General features: G+C 34.4%; 2 protein-coding genes across 2 annotated transcripts in view; both read left to right on the top strand.

The window, feature by feature from the left end:
* LOC143920351 (seminal metalloprotease 1-like) overlaps positions 1-20,941 on the top strand; it is a 386,340-nt gene that overhangs the window by 218,932 nt on the left and 146,467 nt on the right. The window lies entirely within an intron of this gene.
* On the top strand, positions 18,856-19,617 carry LOC143920443 (uncharacterized). Its single transcript, XM_077443332.1, has one exon. It carries the CDS (start codon positions 18,856-18,858, stop codon positions 19,603-19,605), a length of 750 nt encoding a protein of 249 aa, XP_077299458.1. The 3' UTR covers positions 19,606-19,617.

Below are 20,941 nucleotides of genomic sequence, written 5' to 3'. Positions count from 1 at the left end.
TAAAACGTAAAGTGGTTTTAGAATAATTTCTTTACATGATTTAAAGGTAATGTAATATTATATGTAACCCCAAACTTTTATATGTGGTCATATAAAGAAATTCATCTTAGACTACTTTACATTTTACATTTTTGTACTGTTATCTTATTTATTTCCACACAAGTTTTACTTCTAGTTTCACGTCCTCAACATACACTCTTTATCTTATCGCAGAATTAATATCGCATTCGTTATGTCCGATATACCAATTTTGTCGAGCTTTTGAAGCGGAATACTTAATTGTACCGGCTCGTACGTATTATTTAATTATTATTCAGGCTTTGAAGGTCCGACAATAAACCGATCACCGGTTATTTGCCACCCGGTTCGTTACCACTGACCCGCTAACGAGGCGGGATACACCTCTAGATATGTACCCGTCGTGTTTTCCGCAGCTTCAGAATGTTTTTCGAATACACATATTATTTACGCCGTAGAAAAAGTGTTTGAATAAAAGTGAGGATTTGAGCATTAAGGGGTGTGGAACTTCATGCATACATACATAGATGAAATCCATGGTTATGGCTAGCAGATGTTGTGTGACGTGTCTTGCGCAACGCTGAATGTCCTGTAATTATACGTGAAGCGATTACGTGCCACATTTGCATTCGAGATTTCCTTCCTTTGCAAAGGTAAGATTTCCGTTTTGGGACACCCAACACCTGCTTCAGACCATCATCCATACACGTGCACACCTTATATATCCGGAGGCGTACTTCCGGTATAGCAATACGTTACATGTAAAATGTCCCGTATACTAGACCGAAGAAAATTAGCATTCAATTCAATTTATATTCTACATAACAAGTGTCAAAGAATGTGAAAATTCATTGAAGTATACATAGTACATACAATAATCATGAATGTTTTAGTAATTTAAGTGCCTTAAACCATCGCTATTGTTTGTTTTCTTCAAAAAAGTTCAACAAATAAAGTGAGTAGCACTTACTGTACTTATTTTTGTGTACTAAATTAATAAATAATCAATCTACAAATTTGTATTATTTATTATTTCTAACCAACAGTATTTGTAGCTCGGTGGTTACGCTAATTCCAACCACCGAGAGGTTCCCGATTTCAAGCGCTGAGTTGACCCCGATTGAAAAGAATTTATTCAGAGTATTTCTGCAGTGCTGCTAGTCAGACTTGGATATCTGTACCTCCAAGTTGATCGTTTCCTATCAGAGTTTTCCTATCAGAATTTATCTTATATCATTGTTGAAATGATTCCTCGCCAAATTCCTGTAAAACCATCCTACCCTTGATTGGAATATAATTTCAAATTTATAATCTATGGATTTATATATTTACAAGTTTAATACCACAGGTGTCGCTTTGGGGCAGCCTGTAATAGCACCACGCTAAAATATAAATTTAATATCTACTCCTCGGTCAAACATATGTATATGACATACATATGTATATTTATTAATACAGCTGTAGTTTTCAATATAATATTAAGTCCCTCGCTATATTACTTTATATAAAATTATCTGAATTTTACTAATGAATAAGTACTATTAAGAATATTTTGCTCTTAAAACATTCACATAAATATACATAAATATGTATACATATTTGAACTTGCAATATCTTGAGACTCGTTTTCTTAACTTTTCGTCTGCTTAAACAGGAGTTTGTATATTGTATACAAAAATGATTTTTTTATAAATGTATGTAATATCTATAATATACGAGATATATTGTGGTCACTCAAAGATTTTTAAGCTATTAACACCTTTAAAATATTAATAAAAAACACGTTTAAAAACAATTCTTGCTATAATTGTTAAATAGTTAATGTTTATCTCGTTAAATAAGTATTTCAATATGTAAAACATTTTCGTATACGTGTTTTGTATACATATGTACATATATACAAACTCGCCGACGAAATACACCGAAATTTTTGAGAAAACGAGTCCTGAGATATTTAATACACGTGAAAAATTTCAGAAGATAGTAAAATATTTTTCTATATAGCATAGAAATCCAACTCACTGTGGGAAAAAAGCCGAAAAGTTTATATATTTCAAGAATAATTTACTGAAACTTCTCTCATGCGGATGCACGCTACTTCAAAGAAAGACAAAAATATGTACAGTAGAACGTTGAATTTATTTAATGACATCGCAATATCGCATACTGTATATAATACATGGGTCTACGTGACGAGACAGAATGTTAAATGACAGAAAACGCAAATATCGGAAGGCAAAGATCGAAAATCGAAATATCTTAAGTCGAAAGATCAAAAAAAAATGGTGCATGGTAAATGGTACATACTTAATTTGCGCGAGCAGGATACAACAGGAACAAGAGGAACATGCTTTTCCTTCCGTATTCTGCGCGCGCACATTAATACGGGAGGAAAAGCCTGTTCCTCTTATTCCTGTTGTATCCTGCTCTCGCAATCTTTCAATCTTTCGATTTTCGATCTTTGCCTTCCGATATTTGCGTTTTCTGTCATTTAACATTCTGTCTCGTCACGGAGACCGATAATACACATATAATACTCACTATAATGCCGCTTGCACATAATAATGTACTAATTTAAAAATGCTATTGAACAAACTACATTTTGAACGGTTAAAAGAGCTTGTAACAGTTTTTTCAGTAATTAATTAAAAGAGCAGGTCCTCTGCGATAAAATCCTTTTATGTAGAAGGTAAATATGCTTTAAAAAAAGAACTACATTCAAAATTACACCGAGGAGACGAAGAGGGAACAAGAGTAGACCGTCAGCAGTGAAAAAGAGCGAAACGAACAGTGAGGGGGTAGGCGGGCGGGAGGCTGTGGGGTGGGCGCCGGAGGCACTCTCTACGGATCAAGGGAGGCTATAATATAATTACGTTTCAGCACTCTTGATTCGCCGCAATTCGCTTGATTGCGTACAGCTCTTCGACATTTACTTATCCAGTTATATTTCCGACGTGGGAAACGAGCGCTACGTCTGGTCGGTGGTGCGAGGGGACACCGACCTCTCACCCACCCACCCACCTGCTCACCCGCTCAACCAACCCACCCACCGCCCTCTGGGTACGGCTACCTGCTAATCACGTAACCGTGAAATAAATTTCGTACAAAGACGATCTGACGATGAAAAATGTACCGCCGGGGACGCATCCTCGAGAGACTTCGAGCCGAATTGATTACGCGAAATCCTAACGACTGATCAAAAAGCTGCCAGATTTTCTGCTAATACCGATTTGAAAGTCAATTAAAATATATTCTTCTTTCATTTTTTTAATTCTACACAGCATGAAAAGGACCTATCAGTTATGGTAATGGTAACTACGTACATATATACATAGACTAAATCAGGGCCGCACCAACCATATGTACAAGTTTTTGTAACGCACACAGGCGGTCGAAATATAAATACAAATATTATAGCATATGCTAAAAGGAGTCGCCGTTATTATTAGTTTTCGAGGATTATTTCCAGGCTTAAGTGCTGTCGGATTACAATGGAGACCCCCGAATGGACTTAGTGGTCAATAATGGCACCCAGCCACTTCCCGCTAGAGTTCTCATAACTGACAGCGCGAAAGTGTGGGACTGCATGCCGAGACCGTGGGACTGCATATCTAGTACGGGACTATAACAATAGGTAAACCAATAAATGCTGTGAAGCGACTTTGGCTTTTTATTTGGTTCCTCCACCCAACGCACTATGCAACAATATATTCCTTAAAAAATACGAAACAAGACTTTTAAAATGCATTTAGGTTGTCTTGTTATATACTTGTGGATTGCTGTTGCAAGTTAAAACTTGAAATACTATAAATCGGGGAAATAACGGGATAGCAGGTATAGCTTCGGTCCGCATATAGTCTTTAATGTTATATTATCTTTGCGACTGCCATATGTATTTCTTCAAGAATCTTGAGTATTGGTTGGTCATCGAAAGAACAATGTCCTAGATGTGGCATTGGGGGTAAAAACAATATATTTTCATGATTGAACTTGAAAACGTTCAGTCTCTCTTGTCATCTGGCCCTGTTCGGAACTAAATGTTTTGGTTTTCTGTCTGTTTTTTTCTGGTTAATTTTAATTGTGATTAAAATTCTCAATACTAGATTCCGAATTAATGTAATTTATACAAATGCTGATAAAATTAAAGAGCGGCCGATTTAAGTTTGCACACAGGCGACCGAACTCCTAGAAACGGCGCTGGACTAAATATTGTATAATCGAATTATTCGAAAAATAAATTAAAAATTTAATCTTTTTCAGAAAATTTTGTATGAGCCTTTCGTCGTCTTCGAAAATAGTTGGCATAAATCTTCTTTTTGCTAACCTGAAAAATTCCACCCATTAACGATTGATTGTATGCTATTGAATAACTTGTGTGAGTCACAAATATGTATATATAATTTCAGTTTAGGTGAAAATACCATACATACTTTCAAAACGTAACAGTACGACTGTAATTCTGAATCACTCATATCTATACATGTATAATATATGCAAAATAATGGCATGTTGAAAATACACCTTTTGAACGTATGTAATTGAATACTCTCCGTATGTTTTTACTAGAATAACGTACGAAGTAAGTGGATTAGCTCCTAAACCAAACACAAACATATTTTTAATATAGTATATGTACAATATTGAATACGACTAGCTTAAAATATCCGACGATATTATGTATGTAATAAACAGAACAGATTTTATTTTAAATTTTCATATTTTTAAACATCTTCATAGTCGGTCCCTCATTTTCAAACATGTATTATATTAAAAATTAGCGAATTTAAAATTTTCTGTCATCATTTGGTAAAGCAATGCATTAAATTTCACTTGAAAATTTATTGTGCAAACAGCATGAATGATTTAGCGCTTGACGATGATGTAAAATTTATTTATATAACTCTATTGTTTAATGATAAATGCAACAAAATTGAAACCGCAGATCGTTCTTATAAACTCAAATGAAAATGTCTATTTCTGCACTTTCACTGTCATCGATATTATTATTTATTCTGCTCAAATAAAAAAAATTTCAAATATTCGATTTTTCTTCATCCATAATATCAATAATAAACTATCGATTTTTAGATCGGATATCAAATATAAAAAAACAGACTCCTTAATAACTAATAAACAAAAAGTTCTTTACTTTCCTATTACCCTTCTACTTCATAAATTAAATGTGTTACAACCGTTCAAAAATGGAATACAAGAATATTATTGTCCAAATAAATCAAAGGCCGAAAGATCATCCTGTGAAATACTCCGTCCATACCATTTGAGTATTCGTATGCACAGATCCCATTTATGCAACAACGAACCAAACCGTTTTATTTTGAAAAATAAAAGACGTATGTACATATGTATGTATGTATGAGAGTTGACGTTTTTAGCATTTGACCCATATTTCATGTGACTCGTATCGAATGAACGTTTTACAGGAATGCTAGCCGACACCGCTGAAATTTTTTTGCTTTTATTTCGAGGTTGCATGTCAATCCGTCTGGATGGGTATTGGGGCTAGACAGGACCCGTTAGGTGGGAGGGGAAATCCCTGCCCTCACACAGACAAGCGGATTTCAGGGATTGTGGAGACTCGCCGCGACTTAGCGCCCTAATCCTGTTAAGTGAAGAGAAACGCCCGCAAGCTATTGATTGATATTCCCACCCCCAACCACTACATACCCACCCACATCCCATTTAAACCACCTTCTCCTAAGTTGCAATACTTAATAACCTCGCTGACGTTTCGACTTTATGTGTACCCGACGTCAGTAAGTTATTTAATCACCACATCTATTCGTGTTTTAAGCTGCGTTAACACCGGCCCAACGAAAGCAAACGAAGGGGATTCGGCGATGACTACCACACGTTCGTTAGCATTAGCATTTTTTTTGGTTAATAAAACGCTCGTTGGGACCAGTGGCGTAAAAAAAATCAAATTAATTTAATTTGTTCTCAAATGACAGTGGATGTAGATGACGTCTTTTAAAAAATAATTTTCGCAGAATCGTTGATTTCTTTTCAGTCGTAAGTGCGAATCCTCGTAAGTCGAAGACTACCTGTATATGATTGTTGATGATCTAATTTTAGCTCAATCTCGAAAATTGTTCTGTTTTATCTTATTATATTTCATTTTAAATTATAATTATTATATTGAAGTTTTAATATAATAATTATAATTTAAATTTTGTTAATTTCATTTTTGTTTCGATATTTTTTTCGCTACTGGTCCCAACGAGCGTTTTTTAACCATAAAAAATACTATCGCTAGCGAACGTGTGATAGCCATCGCCGAATCCCCTTCCCTTGGCTTCTTTGGGCCAGTATGCACGCAGCATTAGATAAAAAGCATGGGTATTAGCAATGGACATCTAGATTCATATGTTTTTAAATACTTTTTTTTTGTTTTTAATAATGACATAAATTATTCGAATAAGTTAAAATGAAACAGTTAGTCTCTATTATTAAATTTGAACCATTCCGAGGCCTTGAAGCCAAACTAATAGAATATATTTTATACATCAAATTATTTTTTAGAATCAACAAAATATATATGTATGTGCATGTATATATAAATATATGTAGATTTGTATGTCCATATTTGACGAAAAGGTTTGTGAAATTGACGTTCAAATTTATGCACTTTTATCAGGTTTTATTCCAAGAATGAATTTAATTTAAAAACTTTGAAAGAAAGCGCCGACGTGAAAAGAAACCCAACGAGTTAAATATTTTCAAAGAAAAAATATTTCTTTTCGGGCATTGAAATAAACCGAAAAGAAAATATTTAAATGAGATTTTAAAAAGTGATTTCAGAAAAGCGGCGTTTAAACTACTTCAGTGGATCTATATAATTGTAACATCGTTTTACGACACAAATTGAATTGTTATAGTGTACCTATAACTATTATTTTTTTCTTTCATTTATAGTTAACCATGGTGCCAAGCATATGGTTTTAAGCTTGTACATATTTCACTTGATCCTTTCAATACTAATTCCCTAAAATATTCTTATCTGCAGCGCGTTTATCGTATGTTTAACGGAGAGCTGAATGAGGTTGATCTATTTGGTATTTCCCTACATCAATTCAGGTCTAACATCAAGAGAATCTTGACCGATTGATTCATTTCTTCCTCTATTCTATTTTATATCCTTTTTCCAATATTTCCAATATTTTTATACTTAATTTTAGTTATGTAATATGCTATTTAATTATATTATAGCTTTCATTCTTTTCCTTTTCATTTGTTTATTTTGTATTTACCTTTTTCATTTGTTTTATATTTGTAAATTTCAATTTCTTCTTATATTCTATTTTATAACCTTTTTCCAATATTTTAATACTATAGTTTAATTATGCAATGTTCTACATATTTTGTCATGTTATAGCCTTTATTCTTTTCTTTTTCATTTGTTTTCCTTATATTTATCTTTTTCATTTTTTTTTTATAATCTTTGTAAAAATCTGTTATTGGACTCGGATGTTACATATATTATATATTTAATATTTGTTTTTTATACATATCTATGTATGTACATCCTGTTGTCTGTTGATTTTTCAAGTAATAAAATTTAAAAAAAATTAAAAATATTATAAATTTGAAATCATATTCAAATAGTGGTAACAAATAATACGTATGATGTATTTCCCAATTTGATGGGGAACCGTTTCAACAATGAAATCAAATAATCGATCGATAAATGATAAAGGAAACCATCGACTTCACAAGTATTAAAGTGCGACCAGCAGTACTACATAAATATTTTCGAGGTCAGCTCATGGGATCAAACCCGGCGCCTCTCGGTGTTAAGCAGAGCTATGCTGCTGGCTAATATAATGGCTTATCTAAAATATACATATATATGTATATATATTGTAGATAATTTTTGCTACTTACTGCAGCTTTATATACCTATACTTTGCATAGTGTTCAATAATTTCTTATGCAATGTAACCCACACAAGTAATATTCAACATAACGTTCACCACCAACACATTCATACACACGAAAAACCGGAAAAGATAAGCTGGGTCAATGGAACGTTTCATTTGAGTTAAGGAAAGGTCGGTTAGTCTTCGAATTTGCGCTCTACCTTCGCCAAAGACCCGATGCTGTAATCCGGCCCGCGGAGAAGTATTGTCCGGCAATTAGCGCGCTCTGCGGGGTCTGCAGCCAGTTTTGCGGTCGATTTATTCCCGGGCGAAAGCTCCCGGTTAAAGCTCCGGACAGAAAAGCTCCCAGAAACCGGTGGGATTCCGGACGCGACGGCACGGAAAGGCCCCGCTTTCGTATCGGCTCCAGATTATCCATCCTGCACTGCGACGCTAACTAACCAAACCTTTTGCCACCGAACCTTTGACCGCTCGAGTGGGTATGACAACATCAATTCAAATCCTACTCATATACGTACATACATATGACTAATTCCCTGCGTACATTACAATAAATGCACCGGAACCAAAGTGGATTTGCCCGATGAGTACACCTAAATTTACATAGTTGTTCCAAAAAACCGCCCGAAAGAAAAAGCCGGATTTTGTTTTTTTTACAAATAAAAAACTGGTTTCACTGGTTTCAGATTTTTTTTAAACCGGCTTTCACTGGTTTCAGATTTTTTTTAAACCGGCTTTCACTGGTTTCAGATTTTTTTTAAATTTCTATATCGAAAAAAAATTGTATATTATGCAAACATTATGAATTTTCATAAGATCATCATTATATATTATTATTAGAAATATTACAAATAATAAAATTTGTATTATATATAACAGCAGTAAATTGGGAGATCCTGAATACGCACAAATAATTAAATGACTTAATTAATTAAGCTTCTATCAACAATAAATTAAAAAAATAATGTTTTACCTCGTTGAAAAACTGTGGTCGTGGAATCGTAAATAAAAACACTGTTGAGATGAATTTGTGTTCGAAAATGTAATGAACTATGAAATATTTCCATCTTTCAAAGATGGAAATATTTCATATCTTTTAAATTTTTACACATCTGTTTTAGCTTAAAATTGAAAAAGCTAGTTGAACCATTGCAATTTTTGGAAACGAATTCATAACATCTTACGATAACGTTTTCTATACTTTAATGCCTGAACTACAAATTATATAAAACCCGATTTGCCGAAATTCTGAAAGGCTTTGTGTACGTTAGAAACTAATTTCAATATTATTTTATTGGTTTATGTCCTGATCTTCGCCCATTACTAAATCTCAAAGCCACCGCTAAGTGCTGTCCTTTTTTTTGTTGTTCAAAGAAATATACGCCTATTCCTTAAAAAAGTTTGGATATAACGAAAAAAATCTGTGAATTTTTCAATACGTTCGAAATCAATTATACAATTAGAAAAAAGAAAAAATCTAACAATCGTATTGTTATTTCATATATGTAAGTTGCCTAAAGGCATACAAACATATTCCCGTAGTAATGCAATAAGAAAATGTATCAGTATGATTTTGCTTTGTTCTGATATGTTCCACAGTTCACAACATTCAAGGCAATGTATGTATATGTAGGTAGAAAATTTTTTGATATATCACCAACTCTCCTGGGATGCATATTGCTTACCGATATCAGACAGTCTGCGGTTTCAGAGAAGTCCCCAATCGACGGAATATGAAATTAATTTTTCTTCATAACTGTCTGAAAGCTTGTGGTCACGACTACGTCTAGGGCTAAACCGCAACCGATGAATTAATTTAGACTTCAATCCTTTAGAGAGCAGATCGAAATTTCCCATGCTCGGGTTGCCCTTGTGCTCTATTTGCGGTCTAAATATAAATTTATAGATTATCAACTTCAATGGAAATCACAATTTTCTATGTGCACTAGCCTTAATTGCTTACCTACATATGTGCTGTTTGATCTAGTGGAGAATGAAGACTACATACATATAAGTAAAGAAATGCATTGAAGTATACCTATATAACTTTATTACTAAAATAAAACTACTTAGAAACCAATGCTACAGCATTGATCGAAGCTACATAGTATCACCATTTTAGCTGCAGAAATTAAAAAAATTTACGTTCCATTTTAATCAACGTCTCTCCACCTGGTGACGTTCACTTTATATATTAGCGAGATTGGATCCGATTGGAATTTGTCGTCGAACGTTTTGTTAGCTAAAATCCATCGCATCCCAAACTCGCTCCGATGGCTCGCAAAAGTTTTTTCCTGAAAGGGGACGAGAGGAGGTTCAAACTTGACAAAAACTTGCCTGAGATATAGATTGAAGTTTGCCGAACTGTAGGCGGTGTACCCTCGCGAGGCATCACTGGGCAATTAGGCTGATGCGACAAGCGGGCCGTTTTATATTGCTACGTGAAAAGCTCTGAGGAAGGGGAAAAGAAAGGGAGGAGGAGGAGTTAGACGGTCGTACGTATTGGGAGCGATTAGCTAAGACGCGCCATGAATAATTCAAAAGGTCAAGACGTACCCAAAACAAAGTGAAGGGATGAAGGGGAGAATGAGGAACATTTCCAAGCACGAAAGTCGTGAAGTTGTCGCCGAGACTTGGACACTCTGGACATTTGTTTGGGGTCGATTGGGCGTAAGGAAGCACTAGATCACGTAACGGTCAATAAAGCAGTAGTTAAATCTTGACTACCACTTGGATAATTCGACAAATTGTATTTTGACTATGCCCATTGATGTGTATGCACGGTCTACCTGATACACTTCACAATTAAATGGAACTTTGTATATTTTTATATAATGGACAATTTATTAAATAACAGACACATTTCCAGTAGCCTGCAGATATTGAAATTTTAATTGCTTTGCGAAAATGACTTTTGCAGCGCAATTTTATTTCAAACATATGTATGTGCATACGTACGTGCACACTCCATAGAAAAAATATGGCTACTATATTTTTGGCCAGTTATTAATTAACTAACAATAGTAGTCAGTAACTACATATGTATATACATATGTATGTATGTATGTACATAGTATATATGAATTTGGTCAGCTAATTTATCAGTTCGCTCAGAATACATTTATCGGGTTCATCAAAGCATTCATTTTAACACGTACATATGTATAATATATCTTCAATTTCAATATATGTACTTCACAATAGAACTTCGTGTGTGAAATAACAAACAAAATTCCAAAATAAACTAACCATTAAAATTAAATTTCTCACCACCCGACATAAAATATTGACCAATCGAAATGTATACCTGGCCATCTATTCTGATTACTAGCCGTTTATCGATTGACCTAGCCGTTTTTTACTGAAAATTTACTATGGTTGCTGATCTTTTATTATATGCTTGAGTATAATTCCCTTGAACTTCGGAAAAACTTCTCATTAATTAATTTTGTTCTCCTGCTTCTACGTGGTAATACGTCATGCCCGTCATTCTTGAACAGTTGAGACTTGTTAATAATGATATGCGTGCAGCGTGGTAGACATCATAAATTGATGGTTGTACCTCCTGCCCGCACAGTTCTTTATCGGATGGCTTCTATTTCAAGAGCTCTGTCTGACTTCTTAATGAAATCGTTGCTGCTGTGCCCCAATGTGATATTTTCCATCTCAGTGAGCGTAGGTTATCAGAGATTATTTTAATATCTTTTTCTGGTAGCCTGCTCTCATCACTATTTTCATAATTGAATGTGATGTATCGGTGAATTTTGATCTTCTCTTTCCATTTGGGCCTCCCAGGGATGATTTAAATTTACAGCTGTTTTTTATATATTGGTGCTGGCTGTAGATTCAAGAAATTCCCTACTATGTATTTTTATTTGATAATTTTACTCTATCTGCTATTATTATAATGCTATTTTTATGATTATGTATAAATTTATTTTTTTCTGTATATATATTTTTTTTTTCTCAACTCTGTATATTTTCGACCATTGTGGTGCATTAGAAACTCCTGTAATACCAAAGTGGTCCAACTTAACTTAACTTAACTTAAATTAAATAAAGTAAGTGACCAAAGGCATTTAAAATTGCTAATCAATAAACTAAAGGCCAAAAAATTTGTTACGTTATATTAGGTCAGGAGCTTTACAAAATTACTTCTATGATCAAATTTGGTACAACAAAGTATTTTTAAATTTTATCAATTTTGATATTATTTTTAAATATTTTGAAGTTAGCTCTTGATTTTTTGATTCAGCATTTGTAAAACTTTGAATTCCAAATAAATCTCAAGCCCAATTGTTGTACCAATGAATCCCAATCGAACTACAGACACTGTTGTCTGAGATGCCAGTAGAAATATTTCATAACCAACAATATGCTATTTTTTATTTTATTCCATCAATCAATGTATACTCTTCATTACAGATCTATTTTTTTTTTGTAATAAAATGTTATTACAAAAACAGAACAATCGTTAAAGGAAAAGAATTATTGTCAGGCTGTATTTCTTGATGTCTCTAAGGCCTTCGACAGGGTATGGCACGAAAGACTTATCTACAAAATCAGCAAGTCACTACCTGGAAAATATTGCAAATTACTTGAATCATACCTATCCGGACGCAAATTCAGAGTTGCTCATGAGCAGGCATTTTCTAACTTTTTCACAGCCACTGCAGGAGTACAGCAGGGAAGCGTGATAGAACGTATACTGTACCTGATATACACTGCTAACATCCCGACAAGCAAAGAGACATTCATTGAAACATTTGCCGGTGAAACAGTCATAATCTCATCGAGCTAGTCGCAAGCATTAAATAAAATCAACAAATGGATCATGAATTGGAAGATAAAACTGAACGAGCTCAAATCAATACATGTCACATTTACCCTGCGACAAAACGACATCAACCTTCAAACTTTCATCAACTGATACAAATTCCACAAGCTTTCTCAGCCAAATATTTAGGACTGCATCTTGACTCAAGGCTTACATGGAGGCATCATATCAAGAAAAAAATAGAGCATATTAGAATCAAACAGCGAGAGATGTACTGGCTAATAGGAAGACACTCCAAATTAGACCTGCACTGATATAACAAAATACTAATATACCAGACAATTGTGAAGCCAATATGGACATATGGCATACAACTGTGGGGGTACAGTAAGCCATCCAGCATCGAATATGTGCAAATATGTGAAAACCAGTTTCTGAGAATCATCACCGATTCATATCGCTTTGTCACAAACGAAGAGATCCACAAAGACCTCAAAAGAGAAGTTATACGAGAAAGCGCCGGGAGGCACGAGTTGAGACTGCACCGTCACCCTAACATAAAAGCTTTGCAGTTACTGGACAGAACTCACCAGCAGAGGCGTTTAAAGAGAAAAAAGCCTCAAGCCAAAAAATATTGAAGCCGAATTCACAATTTTGGGGGACGGAGTGGTGATTCCGTAGTGCCCGTACGTGAAGAACAACGATATCACTGGTGATGATTTATCGGGAATTGATAAGATGGCACCAAATAAAAAAAAATTACAGATCGCTTCAATTCGAAAAGTGAACCAATACATAATTATTACATAATTCGAAATTATACTTGATATATATAGTCAAACATGCAAACATCGTATACAATAAGATTAACAAATATTTATACAACAATACGAATTTTTATACAATAATCGTCCACATATACATCTATGGAGAGAACCCGGCGGACCTTGAGATATAACATAATAACTCAAGATTTTGCGAGATAAATAGGGATGTAAAGTCAATTTTGCAGGAATCGTTTCAATGAAAATCAGAAAAATTGGCAAACTCTGATAGGAAACGATCGACCTGGTCACAAACCAAGGTCTGGCTGGCAGCAACCAGTGGGACTCGAACTCGTAACCACACTGACCATAGCGAGATATTCTAACCACTAGTCCATGCTGCTGGTTAAATTAATAAATCTATAGCTAAAAAGCAGGGCAGAAAATGACCTAGTGACGTGGCATCACCGTAAAGCCCATATTCGGCGCGCTTTCGAGTTAATTTAGTTTGGAAACTTCAAGTTCAACACACAAGCGGTTTAGGGGAGGCTTTATTGGTCTCCCCTCGCACCCCTGAAGCCCCAAAAAGCCCCCGAAGTCCCACCCGTGCTGCCTCCTATCCCGAAGAGCTTTCAATATGGCCCTAGAAGTTGCGAGAGCGCGTCGCCAACAAACAAAGTCTCCCACTCTTTTTATCCCACTCCCCGCCATATTGTGTGATGAAAAGGTTTTATGTTAATTTTATTCCCCATGACACAGACGCCGTGTGTATTACGGTCGCTTTGTTTCGTTGTCAAAAGGCAATCATAATATACGCCATACACACACACACACACAATATTCGCATCCATATACTTTATATGGACGCACACATCAAGAATACTGAATATGTGCAAAGAGAAAATCTCTGCACTTAATTAAACGAGACTGGATCGTGTCGACGGTTCGTGAACAATGTGAAATTTTCCCGAAGGAATTCTAGCACACTGTGTGTTTTCCTATTTCCTGATCAAACGCTCACACACTTTACACGCCATTTTCTTTTCGAGACTTTGTACATTTGAACATATGTACATACCTGTGTGCATACAGTTGAAATAACTTAAAACTACAAGCACTCATGATTGTTCGAACTATTTTGTAACAATAGAATTGATCTCGAATGAACCGACCGTATTATTATTTGTATGAAATTATTCACTGAGAGCTACTCACGAGGAAATTTAAGTCTGAAAATACATACGTACATAATTATGTATATATATATATATATATATATATATATATATATATATATATATATATATATATATATATATATATATATATATATATATATGTATATATAAACAGACCCTACAACTGATTCGTGCTATTTGAGCTTAAGTTCATTATTCAAATAGATCGATTAATTCCTTTGTACATTTATCACAATATATTGAATGGCTGTAAATGATGATGATGATGATATATTTTTTTATTTATATCTACATACATCATAAGTTATTACCTAAGTATTTTGATGATTATATAATAAGGAATAGAGATAAACATAGTTTTTATACTAGAAATAAGGACAAACTAGTTGTAAGTAGAGTAAGAAAGAATAAGACGGCTGGGGGTGTTTTTCACAGGGGTGTGCTCATGTATAATGCCCTCCCTGAGTGCGTCAGGTCTGCTAAAAACATGGATGCATTCCTGCGAGGTGCGAAGAGACACCTCTGTGAGGGACAGTACATTTATTTATTTATAAATTTTAGAGTTAAGTATAATAATTAAGATGTATTTTTAAATTAGCTTGATAGCTAAAATATATATAAATAAAAATAATATGTGCCATAGCAAAAACTACCTCAAGGCGACACATGATTAGATTATTTTTTACATACGTAAGTACTACCAATTTTTCAAACATACATAACAGGACATAAAATACAATAGAGACAGCCAATAGTATGGCTCGGTGGTTTCGTTTATGTTTAGCACCGAGAGGTTACCGGGTTCGATCCCATACTAATCTTTAATACTGCTGATCAGACATGGATATTTGTGACTCTAAGTCGATCGTTTCCTATCAGAGTTTGCCAATTTATCTGATTTCATTGTTGAAACAGTACATCCATCAGATTGGCAAATACCATTCTATCCGCTATGTCACAAATATCTGAATTTGATTTATGTACAATATTTAAAAATGTATGTACAAACGTAAATCTATAGATGTTTCTATGGATTAATTCATTAATTAATTAATTGTTAGTTTCGTGTTCTCCAGCCTCTCGAAATACAACGATTTATGCAATAAAACTGCTGCAATGTTTGTAATTAATTGTCTAGGAAGGCGCATTGGGGTATACCTGCTAGGCGTTCCTGATATATGTATATCTATGTAAAATAAAAAATAAAATAAAATCTATGGACAATCAACACATTTATTGATACACAGGAAATTTACGAGAAATACATTATGTACATAGATAACATTGTATAAGATTCAACAAATTCGAGATGCTAATGAATCAAACTCAGTGGGAGGACACCGGTTTATTAGATCACAACAGGAGACGGTCGTCTGGGTTTTTTTAATAACCATAAGATCTTGCCAGCAGCGAATTTGACCAGCACTTAAACACACGACCTCTCTACTAGTATGCAATAGCTCTACCAGTGCACTACGCTGTGTAAAACTTCCGTATGCAAAATATGCATACACACAAGGCCGCCGAGAGGAATCAAAAAAACAAAACAAAATATTATAGATATACATTTAATATGCGAAAAATCTATCAGAACTATTAAAAAAATACCTATATTTTTTGAAATAATCGAATAAGTATGATATAACACGTACAATTAATGGACACAAATAATGCGCGGATCGAAAAATAATAAAGATTTAGCATTAAAGAAATATATGTATCTTATGTAGAATAATACAAAATATCGAGATCGATCAGTCGAACGTCCCAACACGGAGGCCCCCACTTTGACCCCAGCTTCCCCCCCCCCCCCTCTCGGCAGCCATACACACATTTGTGAAGCTTTTCGCTCTAACTTTTCGTAACACGCTCAGCTACATATGTATATGTACATATGTACACTCTTTCTTACTTTAAATTTTTTACTTTAAAACATATTTTCCTCCGCATAAACCGACTTCAATCTATTTTATCCTAACCTTAACCTATTTATATTTTTGTGTATGATTTATATTATACCATTCAGAGTTGAGACGTATATTGCTTGTAAATAATATGATTGTGGGTGACGTTAGCTTACTGTCATAGACTAACTGTTTAAAAAAACTTTAAATGTGCATACAACCATCCTTTGATCGCTCGATGATTAGGTTATATGTATGTATGTATGTACATATATACTCGTAGGTACTAGAGAGAGCTGACACAGTTCTTCACCTTTGACGCTTGCAAATGTACTAAATGTACCCTTTTGCGCAAATCGATGTGTGCTCCTTTTGATGTAATTAAGACACTAATGGACTGTCAGACGTCGGCACTCACGGTCGACTATTAGCCGCGATACTAACGCCACTTTTCGCGTCGCAACATGTTACCTCTCTATTTTACTCGCGTTCACGTCCAACCCTTTTGTGTCGGGGTGTCCATTAGGGCGCTGATTACATTAAATCAATACGATGCTCCGGAATCGGATGTTGGGTCTTTGTCGTGAATAATTTTCGCGTCATTGAATTATGTCACAGACTTGAAATTTTGCTCGCTTTAAATTTTATGCCACCTAGTTGCTTTAAGTAAATGTGTATTCGCAACATTGAATTTCTCTTTTTATTCATTTCTTTCGACTATGTACATTGTAATTACAATACAATTGCAAATGGGCGACGGTTAAATTTCGCATGCAATGGTGTCTACTGTGTAACTCAAAGCATGTAAAGTAAATGTCAGACGTTGTGGCAATCAAATTCTAAAGTAATTGTGTAATTGTGTTTCAATAAATTTATATATAGAATATGTTACTAAATCTTTTCTACAATTTATTTCCCACCATTACATACACTATCTTTCAAGCGACCAGTTACAAAAATTTATTATACGACTTTTCCGTTAGAATTATATACATACTAGAGATTCTGAACCGGGACAGAAACTCCCGGGAATTCACGGAATTTTGATGTTCCGTGTCTCGGGAATTCTTATCTCGAATCCCGAAAAAAATATATCAATCAAAATTTTATAATAAAGGCGAATGTATATCCTACGATGAAACTATATAATACATATATCTATTATGAAATGAATGTACTCTACTTGAATTGAGGATTCCACAGTTGAAGAAACTCTTTTAAATTCTGATGAAGATGAGACAATTTCGTGTTTAAAGATGAAATAAGAAGTTATCAAAGACACGTCTACAAAATAACGTAAATAAAAAAAGTCTCGACTTTAAAAAATAATTGATGATATAAAAAAATCGTCCTTTTTAACTATAAAACCAACTCTGATTGAAACTGAAAGAGTTTTTTCCATTGCTGGAAATATTTGGACCAAATCTAGAAAAGCATAATATAGGATTCGAAGAAGCTATTTCAAATAAATTTACTTTTATAATTACTTATTTTCCAGTTTTACTTTTGTTAATATTTTGTAAATAAATAAATAAATTATATACTTATATAAAACAAAAAAATAATAAATTAAATATATAAAAAATAAATTAAAATTATACATCATATGTATATACATATGTATGTACATATATCCCGTATCCCGAGAATTGAAAAGTCCGGAATATTAGAAACCCAAATATGTACATACATACAATATTCTGGTTTAGAAATGTTTCTCTTTCCATATAACTTTTCATTTTAATTTATATTCTAAAATTTTTTTTGAAATAAAACAAATAAGAATTGTTTATTTAAATTTTATATCTTATAATAAATACTAACAAAACACAGATTCAAGTATTTATTCCAATTGCTATTTACCTTTATTTCATTCAATCAAAATATTTATTTATTTACATTTAAATTGTATTTTATAGTCATAATATCAAGCATTTACTATACGTTAGTCTTAAAACATTTTTTACGTGACAGTGAAATGGTCGATCGGTTTCGCAGTCAAAAAAATAAGAAAAAAACTCAAACTTGATCCGCAGAACATGCTGTTACTTCATCGAAATGGACATTACACGGTGCCATAACAGCAGACTTGGCGTAAAAACAACACTTCATGCTTCAATAGATAAGATTGCTATATCTGGTCCAAAAGTTTCCTTAACACCGCGAGTTGCTAAACACTGCGAAATTAACCGACGTCGGTATAAAAGCCTATTTTTCACTAAATAATGCATCACTTCGTTGCTTGCATCAATCGTGTAAACACCCAGAGGGTCACCTCTTATCAAATAGCCGAAAATGGCGATCCTTAAAAAAGGAACGCTGCCGATTCTGCTGGCACTAGCAGTAGTGCTAGTGACAGTGACAGCTAGGGAAATCTCGAGGAGCAAACGCGAAGCAGATCAGGAGACGGCCGCTAGCCACGGACACCACTGGAAAAAAGGAGGTGGCAAGGAACACCACTCAGATCATCACTCCAGCCATGGAGATAAGGGAGACAAGGGTTATAAAGGACACCACGACCATGAAAAGGGCTCCAAAGGACACCACGACAAAGCAGGCCACAAAGGACACTACTCTGACCATGGTGGTCACAAGAAGTCCCATCATGACGGAGGCGGTTACTACGGCGAGCACCACAAGGCTGAAAAAGGAGAGAAAGGACACGGCTACGACGAGAAAGGATCTTACAAAAAAGGTCACTCTACAAAGGGCAAGCACGAAATTCACAAGTTAGACGAGTTCAAGAAAAACAAGCACTTCTTCGACGAACATCACGATGCCGGCCACCACGAGAAGCACGGTGGATTCCATGAAGAGCACGGACACAAGAAGGGCGGGTCTCACAAGGGAGGTCATCACAAGAGTGCTCACGACCACGGAGAACACGGCAAGAAGGGTCACCACGAGAAGGGATCCCACCACCACGATCACAAGGGTCACAAGGGAGCCGGAGGCCACGACGAGCACTGGTCCCACCATTCCGACTTTGGAAAGAAGGGAGGTCACGAAGACCACAAGAAATGGGGATTCAAAAAAGGACATTAAACAATACCAAAACCCAACGACTAGCATCTTCCATTCTTGTTACACATTTTTATTTTATTATATTATCATTTGTTATGTTTTGTTTTGTTTGCCACATGTTTCCAAAGCTGTTGTATTTTAATTACTGTTTGTGTGTGCGAAATATATGAATAGGTTTCGACCAAAGTTTAGAATGAGGCGTTTCATTACAGCACATTCCCTGCGTTTGCGTTTGTTTTTCACTCTTTTTCCGCAACGCTTTATTCAACGCTACACACTACATATGTACATATATTTGTTTGAGGATCATTAAAAAAGTTCAAGCAAAAAAAACACTTTCAAAAAATTCTTAAATACGTACATACATACATACATATATACACACACAGGTATTTTCTACCTCTTTCAATTATGATTACAATAATGAATCATAGATATATCTTATCTACTAAAAATACCACACAATAACCAGTTCCTATGCATCGTATTTAATACGGCATCCATTACGAAGTGTTTTATAGCGAGCCTAATTTGGAGTTATTCAACTTATATTAGATTAAATAAACTTAATCCATTAAATTTCAATTTCATAGCTAGTCCAAATATACATATATCTGATAATATTATCGATTGTTTGTGAACGTCTTGAACCACCCTCATGTGTGTGCACGTTGCAATGAAGTGCATCGCGTGCACTCGCGCTTTCGTGCTCGAGTACTGGCCGGGGCGTGCTCAACACGCTCACTTTGCTCTTCAAGTCCTCGGGCTAATCTCCGGGAAAATTATTATTTCAGCTGGGAAAATGAAACATAAAACCTTAACGGAAAAGCTATATTAGCTACCTCTTACACCGCACTGAGAAAAACCGCGCGCTTAAATTATATTATATTATATATTTATTCAAATTCATACTTAACTGAAAGTTATAACGCTCTAGAACTTCTTACACCTACATTTCGCATTATTATTATCTACACAGCTTTTGAGAAAATCTTCCCAATTTTATTTAAATAGAAAAAATACGTAAAAATCACACAAATGTTATATTGCTTATTAATTAATAATCACCGTCGCTTATTTAAAATTTATTTATATTTCCACCTAAATTATAATAATGGTGAAAGGAATGATCGTTTCTTGTACTTTATGAAAACTTGTCGAAAGTTTTACCATTATCAAAACTTTCTCTTACGCTTAAAACTTTTTCATATTGATCTTCAAAGAGCCGAATATCAAAGGAAAATGACAAAATATATTAGTCAATATATTGTATAAATGTCATATTTAATAAATGTCTTCAATAACAAATAACATAATTAAGCAAACATTTTTCAACAGTTCGATTTATAAAGAAAAA

The sequence above is a fragment of the Arctopsyche grandis genome, chromosome 12 (assembly GCF_051622035.1).
Source record: "Arctopsyche grandis isolate Sample6627 chromosome 12, ASM5162203v2, whole genome shotgun sequence".
In the NCBI taxonomy this organism is placed as follows: Eukaryota; Metazoa; Arthropoda; class Insecta; order Trichoptera; family Hydropsychidae; genus Arctopsyche; species Arctopsyche grandis.
The sequence above is the reverse complement of the archived record's forward strand: the minus strand, read 5'-3'. Positions and strand labels throughout refer to the sequence as shown.